The 21,003-nt window shown below is 49.3% G+C and overlaps 1 protein-coding gene across 1 annotated transcript; it reads right to left on the reverse strand.

The window, feature by feature from the left end:
- Nucleotides 1-398: 398 nt before the first annotated feature.
- On the reverse strand, nucleotides 399-3,795 carry LOC109746727 (uncharacterized protein At1g66480). The gene is made up of 2 exons (XM_020305831.4): nucleotides 2,767-3,795; nucleotides 399-975 (listed from the first exon to the last, which is right to left on the reverse strand). Exons 1-2 carry the CDS (start codon nucleotides 3,562-3,564, stop codon nucleotides 931-933), a joined length of 843 nt encoding a protein of 280 aa, XP_020161420.1. The 5' UTR covers nucleotides 3,565-3,795; the 3' UTR covers nucleotides 399-930.
- Nucleotides 3,796-21,003: the final 17,208 nt, after the last annotated feature.

The following is a 21,003-nucleotide window of genomic DNA, read 5'->3' on the forward strand; positions in this document are numbered from 1 at the left end:
TGTCAGATATTCCTCTTTGTAACGCACACACCATTACCAGAGGAAAATTTTGTTCCCATTCGATACTCGTCAAAACTCTATCCAACTTCTCATATGTTGGATTCTGTAACTTATTTGCCCAAGTGTATTGCCTACCCGTGAGGTCAATCTCTCTCAGATCTAGGCTTCCTATGATAGCATTAAACATGAACGACTATCGGCCATCGAAGTTGTTATTATTCTTTTCTTCTCTCCTCCTAATAATGTTACATGTTTATTTCATATTTGTGTTGCTGCTTATTATCGGTCTGGACGATACCGATTAGCTATATTTACTAAGTGTGCACCGTTTTATTGTCATACCAAAGCCAATTTGTACATTGATATTTCTCTTGATTACCGACAAATAGATGTCTATGTTTGGACAAAATTGAATATTTTTCATGTATTTATATATTCACTGTACAATAGACTGGCACGGTGACGCACACCATCAATGATCTAGTCTTCATCTACAAGCACCCATACGCACTTCGCCATGGTGCAGTCCACGAGCGAATTCCCCAATGAGTCGGGTTGCCTCCAAAGTATTGCCACATATTCGCCCAAACCTCTCTTACCTCCTAGTATCCGAGCTTGGTTTTGGTGCTCACCAGCATATTATCCGCTGAATGAATGGTGAACGTGCCTTTCTTGTCAAAAAAGCATGCCCAAAAATCACCTTGCCTCCATAGGGACGGGGTACTCTTGATCACCTCGACTTCCATTGGGATAAATAAACACTTCTTGCAGCCTCTGGACGTTCCACGAGGCGGAGTTCTGTCCATGAATCACTAGCCCTATCGTTCCACGGGTGAGCTGTCCACGCTCTGAATCTGAAGAGGCCATCAACATGCTTGCGGTGCTGCAGACAGTAATGAGCTCTCTCGCTTCAGGCGGACGAGAAAGTCATCATGCTATGATCTCATCCGGCAAGGCCACGAACCGCGTTCGCTTCTGAAACACCACAAACGAAATCACAGGAGAAGATGTCAGCAAAAGCGACGGACAATTCGTTTCAAGCCAAACGCTAATCTGTTCGCGCATTACGCGAAAACGATAGGAGCCAAGATTTGAACAGCAAGTGCAGGAAACAAAGATCGCGTGACGAAGCCAACAATAATTTAGCGTACTTGTGAGAGAGAAAATCAAAGCATATCCTAATGAAAAGCTCTGCTGATGTATTATTGCTTATCTTCGAGCGAGAAAAATTAGCACCAAAAGAAAACGATTGCTAATGTTGTCATGGTGATAAGGTTTAACTTCAAATCTTCAATGCGATAGTTACCCTAGAGAAAACTTCGGTGAGATAGTTATCATATCATCATCTAACGGCTGCCTGCTGCTGCCTAAAGCTAGTTTGATGGTCTGGATTGCCGGTTTGACTTTGAGGTGCTCAACAATAAATCAAACCAGTAAGTTGCAACATTAGTGACGGTGACCCGAAAGAATCGGCCGGAGCTACACTAATGGCATAAAGCGGATCAAGCAACTTGGCTCGTTATGATCCCTGAAATTTTCTCGATCTGGACACTTGGTCAGACATGTGACGCTCGGCGTGTTTCTTCTGCTACCATAGGATAATTCAGGTAGGCCTAACGTTTTGAAACGGAAATTTAAGATCATCCTTGGTACGCATAGACTTTCTACAAATCTGACTGTAGATCAGCTCCACTAGAGTAGTTATTAGAAATGTGGAAGGAGCATCACAATGGCTGCTAAAATATCTGTTGACAACATTTAAGATTCAGAGAACTCGCTCTGAAACTTCAGCATGCGAAACATCTTCAAATGGTAGATCTATGACTGCTACTGCTATGCTTAATCCGCAGCCAGAAAGTGAGAATAGTCTTATGCCTCCAGATATTCAAGTAGGAGTATGACAAGCAGCTGTATTTTGCATCATCACTCAACCAGTCAAATCCTAGAATTGATCGCCAACAAATAACTAACGTAGTAACGTGTCAGGAAAAACCTCAAACACGCTACTGTACTTAAGACACGTCTGCATCGGCGGAAAATATTGGTAACACTATTAACAGCTCTAGATGGTGCCTCATTGGACACGTAGGGATCCAATGGCGTAGGAATATTTCTGTAGTTTTTTCTGTTTTCACAATCGATAAAGAGATAAACCCATGGCTTGTTTACATATTCCTACATCAACCGAGTGAAACAGAGAAAAATATTTGCACGCCATGTTTTAATTAGATTATAATGATATATGAATTAGTTGAAGATAAATTTCATAAGAAATTTTATTGGGTAATCTGTGTGAACCATTTACAAAAATTATATATTTTAAAATTTTAGACTACCATGAGGGCGGGAACCCCATTTGAATTCATGAATGAAATCACAGAGAGATCCATACAGCATTTAAAGGCATGTTCAACAGAGTATTGAAAAATAAAATATGATATATATTGTTAATTTATTATTAAAAATTGTGTTGGTTAAAATAAACAGTTGTAATACATACTTTTGGGTGAAAGTTTCCGCATTATTTTTTTGACCGGGTAATGAAATACCACCGTTGCTTGAAAGAAAAAACATTGTTTATTTCGCAAAAAAAACATTGTTTCCCTTCCCATGAAACTTTCTTTTTAAATGCAGATGAACGAAAAGCAATATAAAAGGACCAATTTATACGGTGATCATTTTAGATTGCAATCAAGTTGTTTGATTCAGGCCTTAATAGCATGGAGTAATATTTTTAATAACTTTTTTAAAGAAGCAGTGCATTACCTCCTTGCGGCTGGCCTTGACGTCCGCTGATGCATACTCCGGCGTGCGGGGTAGAGCAGACCACCTATCCGGCGTCTTCGCCATCTCTGCACCCCTCTCCGGCGTCTGCATCATGAACCTGGCACCCCACTCGGGCGTCACGGCGAACCTGGGACTCCGCTCTGGGGTCTGCGCGAACCTGCCGGCGCCCCAGTCCGGCGTCGGCACGAACCGCGGGCTCCGCTCTGGCGTCTGCGCGAGCCCACCAGTGCCCCAGTCCGCCGTCGGCAGGAACCGCGGGCTCCGCTCCGGCGTCACAGCGCCGTTGGCGGCGCAGAGCTGCATGATCTTAGCGGCCGCCTCAGCGGCGTCCCGGCTCTCGCCCATAAGCTTGGCGAGCTGCGCCTTGGGCAGGCGCATCCTGAGCTGGACCGGCCCGCCCTCGGAGGCGGTGGACATCGGGGAGGCCGGCGCGGTCGGGAAGGAGAGGTCTGAGGTGGAGCGGCGCGTGAGCATGAGCGACTCGAGCCTCTCCCGCGCGCCGACGTGGAGCGCGCCGGACCAGGCGCGGCGCGGGGGCACGGTGGGGCGCGGCAGCGCGACGAGGAAGTAGAGCCGGCCCGGGCGGAGCAACGCCTCGTTCTCGAGCGGGCGCGCGCGCACGCCGAGCAGCTTGACCTGCTCCGACTCGAGCAGCTGGAAGCCCGGGTGGTCGCGCAGCACCGCGCCCGCGTACGCCGGCGGCTTCACCCTGAAGGCGGTGCCGTCCAGCTGCATCACCTTGGCGCCCTTGCGCCGGCCGCCGATGCTGTTGCCCATTGCCTGCCGGCTGCTGCTCCTTGCTCCCACGCTACGCTTTCTTCCAGGCGGCGGCTGCGTTTTCTCTTGTCTTTCGCCGCCTCTCTCCACTTCCCTGGTGGTGCGTGGGTTCGGTTCGCGTGGTTCTTCGCGGCGTTTGTGCGTGTGGGGTGTGGGGATTTAAAACGGGCGAGAGAAAAAGGGTAGGGGAAGGGTTGGGAGTCAAAGGTTGGCTATGGGGAGTTCACGCGAGTAGTACTGTTAAGCTTGACGTGGACTGGAACTATATTGTTTTCCTTGCTTGGGCGTCTACAAAGCTTAGCTAGCCGCCCACTATGGCATAGATAGCACTGTGGAAGTGGAAGGGAGGAGGTTAAAGTCGGTTCTAGTGCATGCATGTCTAATTAACAACAAAAATGCTACACACACGGACTCCCACCTCACAGACTTTACGGACCTGCTGAGTTGTCCTGTTTTAATTCATCTAATTAATCTCCTTCTCCTAATTAATCGCGCCCCCCGATTTTAACTGGTGGGCTGGGTGACCAGGCCCGTAAACCCCCCGTAACTATCCGTGGATGTAGTAAAGCTCAATTAACAATGAGCGAAGGATGAAAACACGTTTTGACCGTCCAATTAAGCTCGCAGTTCCAGAATCAGAGCAAGAAGTTACTTCGAGCGAAGCAAAACTTTGTAACTGCGATCTTACTACTGGTCTGAACACCTTGGTTATTTTAGGGCTGCAAAGGGTAGGTTTACTTCGTCTGTCCATAATTGTGCGTAAAACTTAAATTTGCTTCGTGGTAGTACGTACTTTGCCTGCAAACCTGACTTGGTACCTAATTTGGTGGGAGGAAATTAGCCAAAGACTTTAATTACCGCGAGCAGCGTTTGTGGCACAGCTTTTCCTCTCTCAGACTAGCCACAATGGATAGTAACATAGACTAGTAACATGCCCATGTTATTAGCCTATGTTACTACCTCTATAGTGGGGAGTAACATATGTGTGATTCCATAATGTAGTGCCTATAGATTTTTGTGAAAGTCAAACTTTATCAACTTTGACCAAGTGTATAGAAAAAACTGTCTACATCTACAATATCAAACATGTACATTCTGAAAATATAACTCATGAAGTATTCAATGATGTGCATTTGGTATTCTAGATGTACCTACTTTTCTTTATAAATATGGTCAAAGTTTGTAATGTTTGACTTTTGCAAAAATCTATAGGCACTATATTATGGAACGGATGGAGTAATATGCAACACTTTATTTGTTAGGCTATAGACACACCTTACCTTGATATTTGTGATGTTACTCATACTACTAGTAACTGGTTATATACTACTTTCTTCTTTTTCTTCATTTATTGCTTATCACATTATTTACTTTATCTAGATATGTGTGATGTTATTATCTATGTTACTCCCACTGTGGGTAGTTTCAGCATCAGATCACATCATCTCATTTACCGTGCTAGCAAACGTATCGTGTTCGACCAGTTGCCTGCGTGCCCTGTTATTTCGTGGCGAAGTTTACATGTGCTGTTCGCCTTCATTTTAAACACTAGACGTTGATCTTGCACCAATAACCAATAACCTCCATTAGTATTTAGTGGGTTCGTACGTGTCCCGGTCTCATAGTTCTCGAAGCCATAGCTAGTTAATGGCGGTCCAGCAACAACACGCGTGCCGTACCGCCGGAGTCGCCACGGCGGACGCCCGCATGGTGCGTCCTTCACGGCACATATCGGTGCAATCAAGGTCTTCCTTTTTGCATGCGCCCGTCACGGCACGGGATCGGACCGGCGAATGTCCGGCGGCGAGGTCAACCGCGCGCATGGATCGTATCAATGCGGCTATAGCTTAGCCGGCGCTCTGGCAGTCCGTTTCGCGGGATCGGGTGCCGGGAGGAGTCCGGTCATCCACGGCAACCGTCGTGTGGCGTTGTGGATCTGCACGCAGACGGACGCGCGCGGCGGCTGTCGTCTGTGGGACTGTAGCCGGGTTTGCCGTTCCGCTGAAGGCGAGAGCAACCATGTCCCGCTTCTGTGCATGTTTGAACCTCCCGTGTTTGTTTCCGTCGTGAGTTTCCGGTCGATCGTTTTCTCATACTGTTAGATGTTCTATAAGCACGTAATTGGTCAATTATCTATATTAAGGATCTGCAATGCAAAGTGAACAGTTAGATTACATCGTTACTCGTTAATTGCCTCCAAATTTGCGTTCTAAAATAGTGTATGTGGTAAAGTGCTACGGCGACCAACACAAATTTATGGTAGTACTGTGAATTGAGCTCACATTACTGTATGCTGCTAACCAGCCACACTGTAGCTCGTACGACTAGTCAACCATACACACACTGTACGCTAACTCTCGACCGATCTAGGCAGCAACGAAGAACGAGTCTTTGTCTTGCCACCAAATGTGCCACGACCGTCCGAGACTAATGACCTACCAATCCATATACGTAGACCACGTGTTTCCTTTTCCTCTATGTACCTTCCCAGGATCCTGACTCAGCATCCTAAATGACATATGCCCGATCGTCACGACGCACCTTCATTCCTTCTTTCCGGCAGGAGCTAGCAAAGCAGAACATGGCTGATATCTGATACTGTAGTAGATGCATGCATGCATGCTGCTCTTTCTGCTGCGGTCGGTTGGGCGCTCAGCAGGGAATCTGCAACGGCATCCATCCAACGTACGCTAAAGGCAATTTGTTGGTTTTTGGCCAGGTATTTGTATCTGTCTCGTCGTTTTCGACGGTTGCACTTGCAGAGACGTCTCCCCGGCCAGAGAGCGTTCGTTAATTTAGCACGACGCCGTACGTTGTCCACTTCTTGTCATCTCTGTTCGGATCAGGGCCCGTTCGCGTACGTTGTCGACCTGACTCATCGACAAGCCGGCAAAGCCGTGGTGTGTGTGTATACCTGGCCATACATCGGGCCGGGCCGGGCCGGGCCTAGCCAAGCCCGACGCAAAAAACCCAGGGCCGGCCCGGCCATCGGGCCTGGTTTTTGGGCCCAAGCCCGGCCCACACACGTAAAAGCCCGCCGGGCCCCTTCAGGAAATCGCTAAAACGCCCGGCCCGGGCCTGGCCTGGGAGCCGGGTCGGGTCGGGCTTTTTCGGGCCGGGCTGCCCATGGCCAGGACTATGTGTGTGTGTATGCACCTGCAGCTATGTTTGTTGCCATGTCGTTGCTATTGTGTGGGTATCCCTGGCAGAGGACTTCTCGCCGGCTGCAGACAGATTGTCTGAAAGCGAGAATGCGGAGCTTACTATTCCATTCTCCTCGGAAGAGATGGGCAGGGCCATCACCGCTATGAAGCAGGGTCGGCCCCGGGGCCGGATGGCTTGCCGGTGGTATTCTTCCAGAAATTCTGGAACATACTGAAGCCAGTAATTATGCCAATGTTCCATGAGGTCTACATTGGAACTTTTGACATGTCCCGTATAAACTATAGGGTTATCACCCTTATCCCCAAAGTAGTTGGCGCTAGAGATATCTGCCACTTTCGTTCTATCACAGTGAGTAATGTGCTCGAGCGCATTTTCTCAAAAGTGTGCGCGAACCGTCTAGCCCCTGTAGCAGAGCGCTTGGATCACCCCCGACAGACGGCTTTTCTGAAAGATTGTTCATGAGGTTAGGACGCGCGGTCATAAGGGTGTCTTCCTCAAGTTGGACTTCCAAAAGGCCTATGATCGTCTGGATTGGTCTTTCTTGAGGTTGGTACTCCAACGTCGGGGCTTTGATGACAGATGGTGCTCCTGGATCATGCAGTTGGTCCAATCCGGTAGGACTGCGATCAACATTAATGGCGAGGTGGGGCCTTTCTTCACGTCCTCTACGTGAGTGAAGCAAGGAGACCCGATTTCTCCTCTCCTCTTCAACCTCGCTGTTGACGCTTTGGCAGGCATCCTGGATAAGACTAGGACGCCTGGCCACATATCAGGGGTGGTTAGTCATCTCATCTCCGGGGGTGGGGTCACCCACCTCCAATATGCAGACGACACCATGATTATGGTGGAAGGGTCAGCCCTCGACATAGTGAATCTTAAGTTCCTACTCTTATGCTGTCGGGACTTAAAATCAACTTCGATAAGAGTGAGGTTGTCATTATAGGCTTCCCGGCGGACGAGCATCAACGGATTGCGGATAACCTTAGCTGCAAATTGGCTTTATTTCCCATCACTTACTTGGGAACACCGTTGGCTGACTCAACGATTCTTGTGAGTGCCTTCGATCCGTTGATAGAACGTGTGGCGACGAGGGCCGAGCCCTGGCGCGGGCGATTTACGTCCAAGGCGAGTAAATTGGTCCTTATTTCTGCTAACCTTGCGAGTCTCCCCATGTTTTTCATGGGGATGTATATCCTACCGGAGGGCGTTCATGGCTCTTTCGATAAGGAGCTTGCGAGGTTCTTCTGGCAGGCCACGGCCGCCCCCCAGAAGTATCATAGGGTCAAGTGGGCAGATATCTGCAGACCCAAGGACCAGGGTGGCTTGGGCATTATGGCCTCTCGTCGCATGAACGTGGCCCTTATGCTACGATAGGTATGGCAGATCATGCGCGGCGAAGGAGGGTTGTGGCTACGACTGATTCTAGTTAAATACTTGAGGGGTGAACCCCTCCTGGCATGCTCCCGCCTGGGAGGTTCCCAATTTTGAGGATCCATCCAAAAGATCAAGGACGAGATCCGCCTAGGGATCTCATTCAATATAGGTAATGGGACGGGACCCAATTCTGGCTAGATCTATGGATGGGTACCGAACCCCTCAGGATGGGATTTCCTACCCTATTTTCGATCTGCACGGACCCGTTTTATCCTTGTTGCCGCGGCAACACGTTTGGGACAGTGGGATATCCGGTTCCGGCGGATGTTTGGGCAGGTTGAGCAGGCCGAATGGACTAGACTCCTGGCAGCCCCGCCGCCAGTGTTGCCGGACTATCCGGACACTGTATCGTGGCGCCTCTCACCTTCGGGTGAGTTCTCCGTCAAATCCGCATACAAGGCTCTGGGTCGCTTGCCCGTTATCCCTTGGCTAGCTAACTTACGGAAGGCCCCCATGCCCCTGACGGTAAAGATCTTCGTTTGGCAACTTCTCAGAAATCGCCTCCCCTCGGGGACCAAGGTGCTTAAGCGACAGGGTCCGGGTGATGGACTCTGCCCTTTATGCAGGGTCCCTGAGACTGTGGCCCATATCATTTTCTCGTGCATAGCGGCCCGAGTCCTTTGGCAGTTCGTCCGAGAGGCACTAGGGCCCGACTAGGAGGCCATGGACCCCGTGGACTTCCTCCAGGCCAGGGCGACCATGCCTGGCCGTCACCGCCGCATATTCTGGCTGATTTTTGCGGCCATGTCATGGACTCTTTGGACAACTAGAAATAAAATGATGATTGAAAAGGTGTTCCTGAGGCAGGCGTCTGACTCTTTGTTCAAATTCCTTATTTTCCTGCAGCAATGGCACCCGCTTACTAGGCCGCGCAAGCGCGAGCGTCTAGACACCATGTTGGATGCGCTCGTGGATTCGGCTCGTCAGATTTCGTCAGCATTGTCTCGCCCGTCGACAGCCACTAGGTGGCCTTATTTTTTCTTTCTTTTTATGCTTTCTTTAGGCATTATTGTGCTGTTGCCCCAGCTATCGCCTTTATGGCTTACCTGGATGTTGGTTGTATGGATCTTTGCTTTATGTATAAAGCGGGGCGAAAGCCTATTTCGAGTGACGGTTAAGTTCGTGGACAGTAGGCCCGGGCAAATTTGACAAATTTGACCTGTGGATGAAATCAAATCACAGAATGAACTGCCCGTGAAACTATTTCACGCGGCTGACCTTTTTGTGTGACGTCCGACACAAAGACGCCACACTACATTGTGCAACGCCTCACAGATAGGCGCTACACGCCTGGCCAGCGTTGCACCCCAGACTGCCTAAAAATTGCTAAGTCATTGTGCAGAGCCTAAGAGCTAGGCGCTGCACTGTATAGTGTGGCGCCTAGCTCTCAGGCGCTGCACTAGTGGTTGCACTACAAAATGAAGCAACCACTAGTGCAACGCTTAGAAGCTAGGCGCTACACTGTATAGTGTGGCGCCTAGCTCTCAGGCGCTGCACACTGACTTAGTAATTTTCGGATCTCACGGGTGCGACGCTGGCCAGACGTATAGCGCCTATCTGTGAGGCGTTGCACAATGTAGTGTGGCGCCTTCGTGTCGGGCGTCACACAAAAAGGTCAGCCGCGTGAAATAGTTTTACGGACAGTTCATTATATGATTTGATTTCGTTCATAGGTTAAATTTGTCAATTTTGCCGTAGGCCCGTACGTGGTAGATAGATCCTTCAGTTTCAAAAAGCACATGATTTTGGACTCGATGCACACTGGTTAACGACTTTTGGGGCGGAGAGATGTCAAAGACCGAACGTACATCCGGCACATGCGTGCGGGCATGAGATGCGGCACGCCTTTGCACTGGCCGGGTCAGCTGGACGGGTGGCTGTGGCACCGGCGACAGGGGCCGCGATGGCATTGCCTGAGCAATCAATCGGCCGCCGGTCCGGGTGGCGAAGGCGCCGAAGTCGCAGGGCGCGTACGTGTCCACGGGAACGTGGCGCGCGGTGGCGGTGCGATCAGCTGAACCAAGTAGGCGAGAGAGCTGCGGGCCTCGAGGTCTTGCTGCCAGCCGCTCAAGCCGATGATTTTTTGCCGCATTCGCACCGTGCCGGTGATATGCCTCGTACGCTGCGTGTGGGTGCCGACTGTCGACGGTGATTTTTTTTTTTGCCGCCGCTTCCCCGCACCAGCCGGCTTCCCCTTTGCAACCCGTCCTTATTTGTCTCGCGCTCCGGCAACTCGATGGCGAGTCGGAGCGTCTTAGCATTTTATTCGTCTTGGCCGTCGTGAGAGAACGGCGGAGGACCGATGGATGAGCGCGGCCTCGGGATTGATCGGCGCGCTCGCGCGTGACCGGCGCGGAGACAGCGCCTCCCTTGCCGCTGCCCTCTCCCTCGCCCCTTGCGTCAGGCTGCACGTGCCTCGGACTCTGACGTCCTCGTGCGCGTCGGTCCTGGCACGGGCACGAGGATCCAGCGATGGCCGGATACCACTTCTGGACCAGAGGGTGGTGAAGGTGGGTAGCGTACCTCAAGGAGCGAAGTGGAGCGGCTGGAGCTACGCGCGAGCAGGAAGGGCTGGCGACGTCACGGGTGCTGCGTTGACATGCGTCGGGCACTGATGAAGTAGATCCGCCGCTGTCGGATCCGCCTTAGTCGAGAAGAGAACGCCTCAACACGATGCGTAGGGCGAGCTCCTCCACATCGTCGTGCTCCGCTTCATGCAGCAGGCTCGCCCAGTCATCGTCGGTCGCCTGTTATAGAATGAGTTCGGAGGGGATCGGAAGTGGAGTGGACCGAGAAGGGAGTGGAGTGAAGTTTGGATTGACCGGTGTCTAGAGTTTTCTGGATGGGGAGATTTGTGAGGCATGGGTGGGCCAGGCCGGGCGAAACTGACATGACGGACGCATTCGGGCCGCCTCATATCCGCCTCATATTTAGGGTAGATATGAAGGGGCGCCGGACATCCCGAACATTTGAGGCTGGTTTAAGGCGTCCGTCTGGATCGGTTTTTCACGACTGATCAATGACAGAGCCGTCAGTCCAGGCATTTGAGGACGGTTTGGGTGCCCGGCTGTAGATGGTCTCAGTATCCTATATGACATATGCCCGATCGTCACGACGCACCTTTCATTCCTTCCTTCCGGCGGGAGCTAGCAAAGCAGAACATGGCCGATATCTGATACTGCATGCATGCTGTTGTTTCTGCTGCGGTCGTTGGGCTTGTCTGCATACGGTTCCTACTCAGCGGGGAATCTGCAACGGCATCCATCCAATCCAACGTAAAAGGCTAAAAGCCAAGTATTGGTTTTGGCTCTGTTTTGTATCCATCTCGTCGTTTTCGCCGGTTGCACTTGCAGAGACGTCTCCCCGGCACGGCGCCGTACGTTGTCCACTTCTTGTCCTCTCTGTTCCGATGATGATCAGGGCCCGTTAGTTCGCGTTGTCGATCGACAAAGCCGGCTCTCTGGTGTGTATGCACCTGCGGCCGACTCGCATATATGTTTGATGCCGTACGTTGCTCTTGTCTGTGGGCGCTATGGTCAAGTCCATGGACAGCACACCCGTACGTGCAGTAGATCCTCCAGTTTCAGCGGGGAGCGCTGATTTTGGACTCGATGCACACTAGTTGGCGACTTTTGGGCCATGGAGATGTGAAGGACTGAGCGTACATCCGGCACCTGCGTGCGGGCGTGAGATGCGACACGCCTTTGCACTGTCCGGGTCAGCTGGACGGGTGGCTGTGGCGCCGGCGACAGGGGCCGCCATCAATCAACCGGCCGCCGGTCGCGGTGGCTGGTGCATGCCGCGGGCGCGTCGAAGTCGCAGGGGGGCGTAGGTGTCCACGGCGACGTGGCGCGCGGTGGCGGTGCGATCAGCTGAAGCACGTACGCGAGCGAGCTGCGCGCCTCGAGGCCTCGCTGCCAGGCGCTCGAGCCGATGAATTTTTGCGGCGTTCGCACCGCGCCGGTGATGTGCTGCGTGTGTGGGTGCCGACTGTCGACGGTGATGCTATATGCATGATTGCTCGGCAGGGTTGAAATTAGCCTGCGGAACAGCCGGCCGGGCAGAAGTGCATGAGCATGACGGCTGGTGCGGGGAAGCGGCGGCGGGGTTGTTGGGGTCAAAGCTCCGTGCCCTGCAGGTCGTGACTCGTTAGTCTGAACGCCAAACACGAAACAGACAGTTTGTATCCAACCATTTCCATTTCCAGGGATGCATGTTATCCTGCGAAATGCTTTGGAATTCCTGACGCTTTGGAATTCATGCGTTTAGCCCTCAAAAATTAAAAGCCCTCAAAAAAAGAATTCATGCGTTTGCCGTGGCGAGGAGTTACGTCATATGTGCGGTCTTGTTATACACTTATTCCGTCTCAAAATAAGTGCCGCTGCATTATTATTTTTAATGATTTGTAGATTGCTCACTATGCTTGCCGGCCATGCAGTAAGTGCCGCTGATTTAATACAAAGCAGCGACACATATTTTGAAACAGATGAAGTACTTATTTTTTTCCCTACTAGCATTTCTTGATTTGAGATCTACCAACCATTCTTGCAATAAGATTCGTGCTGTGCTTTATGATTTTTAGTGGAAAATATCTTATTTCAAAATATTACGTAATATTTTGATGGTTTTTTTGTTTTAAAATGCATCACAATGTTTTTCACTATATATCAAAAACACACTATGAAACAAGTGCACTCTTCTTTATGGATAACAACAAAAGATTATGATACACTTTGAAATGAGAAAAGTATCTAGTAAAACATTATAAAATAAACAAAACAAATGAAAATATGACATGAATCTCAAAGCAGCGGCAAACGATGGGTATTCTATGCATGGTTTTCTCGGAAAAAAAGGATGTTTGTGTTAACTCATTATGAAGTATTAAGGGGATACAAAATACCATAAGCATACACTTAGCTTCTGCATAATTAGGATGCACACAATCAACATCAACACATATACAGAAAGGATCATGTCTGCAAGTAGCAAAGCCATGAAGGACCAGTGCTATGCCCGGGCTTATGAAAAACATAAAGGAAAAGAAAAGCAACACTGATCCTCGTCGAGTAGTTACAACCACTAAAAAATATGTAAGCGCATATAGCCCAAAGTTGATATCCACGCGAGCAGTAAACTATGCACGCACCAAGCAAATAGTCAGTCACGAATCAATTGATCACAGGGTGAGAGAAGACTTCACCATCAAAATCACACGTTGAAGACAATTCATTAATCTCACGCTTTCGTCGGTGGTAAATCCAGACACCCTAGACAACACCATTGAAATCCCTCCCGCCAAGGCTGTGATTATCACCAGAAAATTGTCACGCACCATCCTTGTAACAGGACGTCCCAAAGAAGCATCATTGCCACTTGTCGCCACGCTCGGGCTCGATACCTCCGCAACCCAAAACATACATGATCGTTAGTTTGATAACATGCAGTATCAATCGGGTACCTAGTCCGAAGTTCCAAACAAGTAAGGTTCATCAGCCTAGCCATCGACGGTTCGGGAATCATATTTTTTTCAGGGATGGCGCAGTTGCAAATTTTCATGAGATTGAGACCAATGATCGGGACTCGGGAGCACGTACGGAGATTCGGAGAGCATTGGCCCCTCACTGAGTTGATATGCTTCATTTTGTCCATCTCAGTTGAAGCTGGTGGAGGGCATATTTGACAATTTTGACCTATGGACGAAATCAAATCACAAAATGAACTGCCCGTAAAACTATTTCACGCGGCTGACCTTTTTGTGTGGCGCCCGACACGCCGGCGCCACACCGTACGGTGCATCGCCTAGCTCGGGGGCTTTGCACCTCTGTCCACCGTGGCAGCCCCTGGGCCCGCACCCAGCAGTGCATCGCCTCCGAGCTAGGCGTCACACATGTAATGTGCAACGCCTAGCCCTTAGGCGCTGCACTGTCTGTTACTAGTTGGCTGCCCCCCCCCTCCCCACTCCCCCCGCCCACACACCCCAACCCCCATAGCATCCGACCCGAGATTTGCCCCTCTCAAATCCTCTCCCAAATCTTGCAAATTTGAAGATTTTATCTGTGGATTTCGAACTCAAACCCTCCCTCAAGGTAATCTTCTCCGATCCCCTTGTTTTGATCCAAGTAATGTTAACAAATTGATCATTTGTTGCTAGTTTGGGGAAACCCTAGTTTTGTATGGATCTAGAGATTTGCATGGAGATGTGAGATGTTTGTTTGCTAATTTCCTATGATTAGGCTTGTAAGTATGTTAGGGTTATTCTTATGGGTGTTCTTATGTTGGTGCTAGGGTTAGGGTTAGGGTTTGTGTTAGGGTTAGGGTTGTTGTTTTTCATATATATTTTAGGGTTTGTACTCCGTGTTAATCTTTGGATTAGTACTCATGGAAGCAATGTTACGTTGTGTTGTTTGAATGCTTATAGGGATGGGAAGAACATGTGTGTTTGTTCATCATGGGGACAAAGACGCCTTCTTGAAAGGCAATATTGAACCAGACCCGGATGAGCTTGACATGGTGTTTGATAGTAGTCCTAGCTATGCGGAGCTCTTGCAACAAGTGAGGAAAGATTTGAATTGGATGGACCCTAGTGATATTGTTGAGTTGGAGGGAAGGCATAATGTTGGTTTTGGAATGCACATCCGTTGGAAGACAATGCGTGTCAACTCGGAGCAACGTTGGGTTGCATACAAGGAGACAGTGGCCGAATCACTAGACAAGGCTCTTGAGTTGTTTGCAATGAAGAAGGTTGATTCAAATTTGCATTTGGACTTGAACCGGAACCCCTCCCCTTTGGTTGCTAGCAGCCCCCCACCCTTGAAGCGAGATGAAATTGTTGAACCTCCTTTGACCCAAGAAGTAAGGCCAACATTGAGCCCATTTCCAAACAACTAAAATGAAGCTTTGCAAGAGGAGAATGATGAGTATGCGGACGATGACAATGAAGTTGATCTCCATGACAACAATGTGGGTGATCTTGACAAATATCATTTGCAAGAGACAATGGACCATTCCATCCCTTATTCCCGTGGCTATGCATCGGATTCGGATGACGAAGGTCCCCATGAACAAGTTGATGAGAAGGGGTTCACGGTGAAGGAGGTCGAAGCTTTCGAGAAGGTATTCGGTCGGGATCATCGGACTACATTGTTCAAGGATGTTAGTCTCGCGGATGAAGTCGTGGTAGATGGTGGCCAAGGTATATCTCTTGGGGTTAGGCCAAGATCTCACCGTGATTTGGATGACGGCAAGAGCGGGATTGCTAAAGGGTCTAAGTTCGAAACCTTCTTGGAATTGAAGATGTGGCTCGACAACTACTCGGTTACGCATTATCGTCCACACAAGGTGGTGAACTCGGACGTCAATGTGTGCTACACGGTTGCATGTGCATGTGAAGATGAAATATGTCCGTGGATTGTGCGTGCAAGACCATGGAAATGAGGTCCCACTTGGCACGTAGTGAGTTGTGTGCCAACTCACATGTGCCGAGGCAAAAGGGTGGATGGCAAGATTGTGTCCCAAGACCACAGACAACTCACGTTCGAGTTCATCGCTTACAGGCTCTCCAACTCAATATCCACACTTCCAACAATGAGCGTCCAACATGTCATTGACCTTGTGAAAGCCATCTTTCATTACAAGGTGAAGTACGGCAAGGCATGGAAGGCGAAGCAAGCCGCATTTAAGATGTTGTATGGTACTTGGGAGGAAGCATACAACCAAATCCCTAGGTTGTTGTTAGCCATGGCCGCCACAAACCCGGGCATGGTTCATGTGGTCGAGCCTCATGGGGAAAAAACAACGGTTCATGAAGGAAGGAAAGTCCGAGTATTTGGCCGTGCATTTTGGGCGTTTGAGCAATGCGTGATGGCTTTCAAACACTGTAGGCCGGTCATCGCCATTGATGGCAAGTTCTTGACCGGACAATACAAGGGCACCTTGTTGATTGCGATAGCAAGTGATGCCAATAACCGGGTGTTGCATTGGCATTTGCTTTGGTTGAGGTGGAGAACAAAGACAACTGGGAGTGGTTTTTGCGTCTTTTGAGGACGAAGGTGTTACCCGCTCAGAGTGAAATTTGTGTCATATCGGATCGGCATCAAGGAATTCTTAACGCGGTGGAGATTGACATTCCCGGGCATGCTCCATTGCACCATCGATGGTGCATGAGGCACTTCTATTTGAACTTCTATAGGGCATGTGGCCTTAAGGAGTTGGCCGATGATCTCCAAGATTGTTGTCTCGCTTTCTCCGACAAGCGGTTCGCCACTTTGTACAATAAATTGCTCGCACACAAAAAACTTGATCCCGGAGGTCAAGTGAAAGTGCAAGTATCACTTAGATTATATTTTGGTGTGATGACAATGTGGTTAGTGGAACTAATGTTGGTTGCTAAAGTTTATCTCAGGACATTGGTTCCAAGGTGTCCATTGATGGAGGTGTGCGACCCCCCAGTCCAAAAAGATCAAAGGCGTGGTTACCGGCGACTCGAAGGTTTTTCGTTTTGGTTCGATTTGAGTCGTAGGTAAAACCGCACTATCAAGAGGAGTCTTCGTGGAATTAGTGTCGTGTGGGAATGCCTCCAAGACAGATACACCAGCCCTCCTACACCTCCTCAGATATTCCACTTGTTGTGTGCTTTGCCGTGGTGTCCTGTGATGTTTTCATCAGAAATCTTCTGGACACCCCGTGTGCACGGGGTCTCTGACCCCCGTGCGCACGGGGTAGTCAGAATATTTCTGGACACCCCGTCCGCACGGGGCTGACTTGGCCCGTGCGCACGGGGTACCTCGAAACTCACTGGACACCCCGTGCGCACGGGGCTGACTTGGCCCGTGCGCACGGGGTACCTCGCATCTCACTGGACACCCCGTGCGCACGGGGCTGACTTGGCCCGTGCGCACGGGGTCCAACGGGCAGAAATCCCCTCCCGGCCAAGAACACTATAAAAGCCCCCTTCTTCCTCCTCCATCCCCTAACCCTAATGTCTTGTTGAGCTCCTCCATTGCTACACCCCATTTTTCTCACTACTCTCAATCCCTCCACCCAATCTTGTTGAAACTTTGGGGATTGGGAGAGCAAGACCCGATCTACACTTTGACCAAACCAAATCGCATTCCCCGCAACATTCATCCACCATGACTTGTTACTCTTGGAGCTTGGGCTCCTAGGCGGTTAGAGGTTCCTCCGGAAGCTTCCTTGCTTGTGGTGTGCTCCGGAGAAGTTTGTAAAGGTGTGGTGGTCGCCTTCAAGACCAACCCCAAGTGATTCGAGGCTCATCCGTTGGGGGTGACTCGAAGGAGATTACGGTGAGCCTTCGGTGGCGTTCCGCAAGCTTTGGCTCCGGCACCGCTCCAAACGGAGAGTAGCTCTTCCCCAAGGAAGAGTGAACTTCGGGATAAAATCCGCGTCCTCGTCTCACTTGTGGTTAATCCTTTCCCGCACTTTACTTAGCCTTGTATACTTGTTGGCTTGCTAATTAGTTTGTTGCCTAGCATACTTAGCTTAGAACTTGCTTGTCATATAGGTTGTGTTCACCTAGTTGCATATCTAGTGAACCCTTTTTATCCGCTAAGCCTTAAAATTGACAAGAAAGAGTAAAATTTGTAGTCTCCTATTCACCCCCCTCTAGTCGACCGTATCGATCCTTTCAATTGGTATCAGAGCCTCGTGCTCTAATATAAGGTTTTACAACCTTAGAGGATATGGCCGATCTAGGGAATGAGGGAGGTGTCGCACCACTTGCGGAGGATGGTCAAAACCTACCCCCCGCCGCGGCCGACGCACTTGTTGCTCCGGCCGTTGCTCCCGTCGCCCCCATTAACCCGGGTGCCCCGTTGACCACGGCCGATATTCTTTCAATGTTTGCGGACCTCAAAACTTCTATGTTGAAAGAAGTTCGCTCCTCAGTCAAGGAGGAAATTGATGCTCGCTTAAAGCCCTCGACATCCGTCTCAAACTCATTTGATCCAAATGCGGTTCATGATGCGGATGATTCAAGAGAACCTCTTGCATCCCCGGCTCGCACTCAAGTTCCCAAGTACAATGCCGTGGAACCATTTTACTCACCACAACCCTTGCAGCACCCTCGCATTAATCCTGTGGGGCCTCCGCCCCCTTTGAAAGCTAACGCGTTTGCTAAGTGGAAGCTAGATATGGAGTCTCATATTCGCAGTGCATCTACACAACTATGGTGGATTGTGGTCAATGGTTTCAACCCCAAGGATCCCATGAATCTCACTCCAAGAGAAGCAGTTGATGATCAACTCAATGCTACCGCCCACCACATGTTGCGCACCGCAGTGACCGATGACTATAGTGACTCCATTGCTCTCCTCAAGACCGCCAAGGAAATTTGGGATTTCCTTGAGGAGGCCCTCGAAGGTGATGAAGCAATTCGAAGATCTCGGTTGGCTTTGCTCAAGCAAGAAGTCAACCTATTTGTGAGAAATGAGGGTGAGTCCGCGGAAGAGGTATATCGAAGGTTGAAGTCTCTTGTGCTCAATTTGAGAACCTTTGGGTGCACTTGGGCGAATGATGATTTCATTAAGGACAAGTTCACTGATGCTATGGTTCTCACGGAACATACCATGGTGATGATGATACATCAACGCCCGGACTATCAAAAGTTGACCGCGGCACAAGTTGTATCCACCTTCTCAACTCATGTTCTTTTGGAGACCAAGTCCAAGAAGACCTTTGCCATAGCTCAAGCCACCAAGAACTCAAATCTTGCATTGAAGGCCAAGAAAGTAGTTTCCCAACCCTCAAGGGATGAAGAAGTTGTTGAAGAGACTTGTGAGGAAGATGTTGACACCTCATGCCCGGCAAATGACTTTGCGGAAGACTTGGCTCTCTTGGTCAAGAAATATTCCGGGACCATGGCAAACAAAGGGAAGAATCTGCAAGGAAGATCGTTTGGACGAAGAAAATGCTACAATTGTGATAGCCCAAGACATTTTGTGCATGATTGTCCTTATGAGAGACGTGAAGACAAGTCCGAGAAGCTTGTGCTCAAGAAGAAGAAGTTCACCAAGTTTTCCAAGAGGAAAGATGACAAGGCTCTTGTTCATGAGGAGTACATGTCCGGAGATGAAGATGACGGTGATGATGATTATGTGGGCACGGCCGCTATTGCCATGCATGCCACTACCTCCTCCTCCACCACCGGCCTCTTCGACTCTCCCAACGAGGACAAGCCGTTCACTCATCATTGCCTCATGGCCAAAGAGGTAAAAACAAAGTCCAACTCTCAAAAACCCTTCATCCACACTCCCAATGTTTCATGTGAGATAGTGGAGGATGAGTGTGATGATGGTGTGGATAATGATGAGGAATCCTTGATGGCTTTCATGAACACTCTTCATGGTGAAGCTCGTGCTCGTTTTAGTGATCTCCTTAAATCACTCGCCGAACGCGATGATTTCATTGAGAACGTTGAAAACCTCCTCATAGAGGAAAAAGAGAGAGTCGAACTCCTCGAGCACGAGCTATATGAAGAGTGTCATGAGAGCATCACTTGAGGAAGCCTTGTGTTCTCATAAAATTGACTTCGTTAAAACCGATGATGCGTTGCAACTTGCTCTTGAGAACAACGATGCCCTTAAAGTAAGGGTTGAAAAGCTTCTAGTTGACCACACGAGACTTGTTGAGGAACATGAGCTCCTTGTGACTAGTTCCAAGGTTGTCAAAGTGACCTCATTACCCTCACCGAGTCGTATGCTCAACTTAAAGCTACAACCATTAAGGCACTTACTTCCGTCCCTCATATTGATTTAAATGATGAATCTTGTACGGCTAACTTTGCTCATGATTGCACCTCTCTCCAAGAGGAGAACAAGAAGTTAAAAGCCCAAATTGAGAAAGGGCTTGTGTCGTGCATTCAAGGGGAGAAAAACCTCAATGACCTCTTGAGCAACCAAAAGGAGTGTGTTGCCAAGGAGGGAATTGGGTTTGACCCCTCTTCTAAGAAGAAGAAGACCAAGAAGAAGAGCAACAAGAAGAAGATCGGTCCTACTTCTCCTCCCCAACAAAAGATAGCATTTGTTCATGAAGGACACAAGGAGAAGGAGAAGGAAAAAGGGAATGTCGGGGATGGCAAGGTCACTAGGGACAAGGCCATTCCCAAAGAGTTTGCCGGCAAGAACAACCCATCTTATGTCCTCATGAGAGGAAATGATGGTCATACCTTTGCTAAATTTATTGGCACTAACTATGATGATTATGCTTGGACTATTTGGGTTCCTAAGACCCTTATTGCTAACTCTCTAGGACCCATTGCAAAATGGGGACCTAAAATCAAAGCTTGATTCTTGTAGGACTATACCTCCGGTGGAACACAATGGGTGATCGATAGTGGTTTCACCAATCATATGACCGGAGAGAGGGAGATGCTTGTGGAGTTCATTGATTCGGTCAAGGCCACTTCAAACATCTCTTTTGGTGACAATAGCAAGGGCAAGGTATTGGGTTTGGGCAAGGTGGTAGTCTCTAGTGATGCATCACTTAAGAATGTCATGCTTGTTCAATCTCTTCACTACAATTTACTTTCTACGATTCAATTGGCTCGTGCCGGTTATGATTCTCATTTCGGTGAATTTCATGTGACCGTCTTTAAGAGAAGCAATCTCAAAGTGGTCTTTGTTGGGCATGTTGAAGACAACCTTTACGTGGTTGATTTCTCAAATGAGAAAACTTATCTTGCAACATGTCTAATGGCCAAGGCCGACGTGGGGTGGCTTTGGCATCGCCGGCTAGCGCACGTTGGCATGAGAAATTTACAAGCTCTCTTAAAGGGGGAGCACATCCTTGGACTAACCAATGTGTCTTTTGCCAAAGATCGTC

This window comes from Aegilops tauschii, chromosome 7 (assembly GCF_002575655.3).
Source record: "Aegilops tauschii subsp. strangulata cultivar AL8/78 chromosome 7, Aet v6.0, whole genome shotgun sequence".
Lineage (NCBI taxonomy): Eukaryota > Viridiplantae > Streptophyta > Magnoliopsida > Poales > Poaceae > Aegilops > Aegilops tauschii.

Excerpts from the sequence above, each read along its gene's own strand:
- LOC109746727 (XM_020305831.4), bottom strand. The coding sequence starts at position 3,564 with ATGGGCAACAGCATCGGCGGCCGGCGCAAGGGCGCCAAGGTGATGCAG. Across the intron at positions 976-2,766 it reads TCAAGGCCAGCCGCAAGGAG|AAGCGAACGCGGTTCGTGGC; the intron begins GTAATGCACTGC and ends GTGGTGTTTCAG.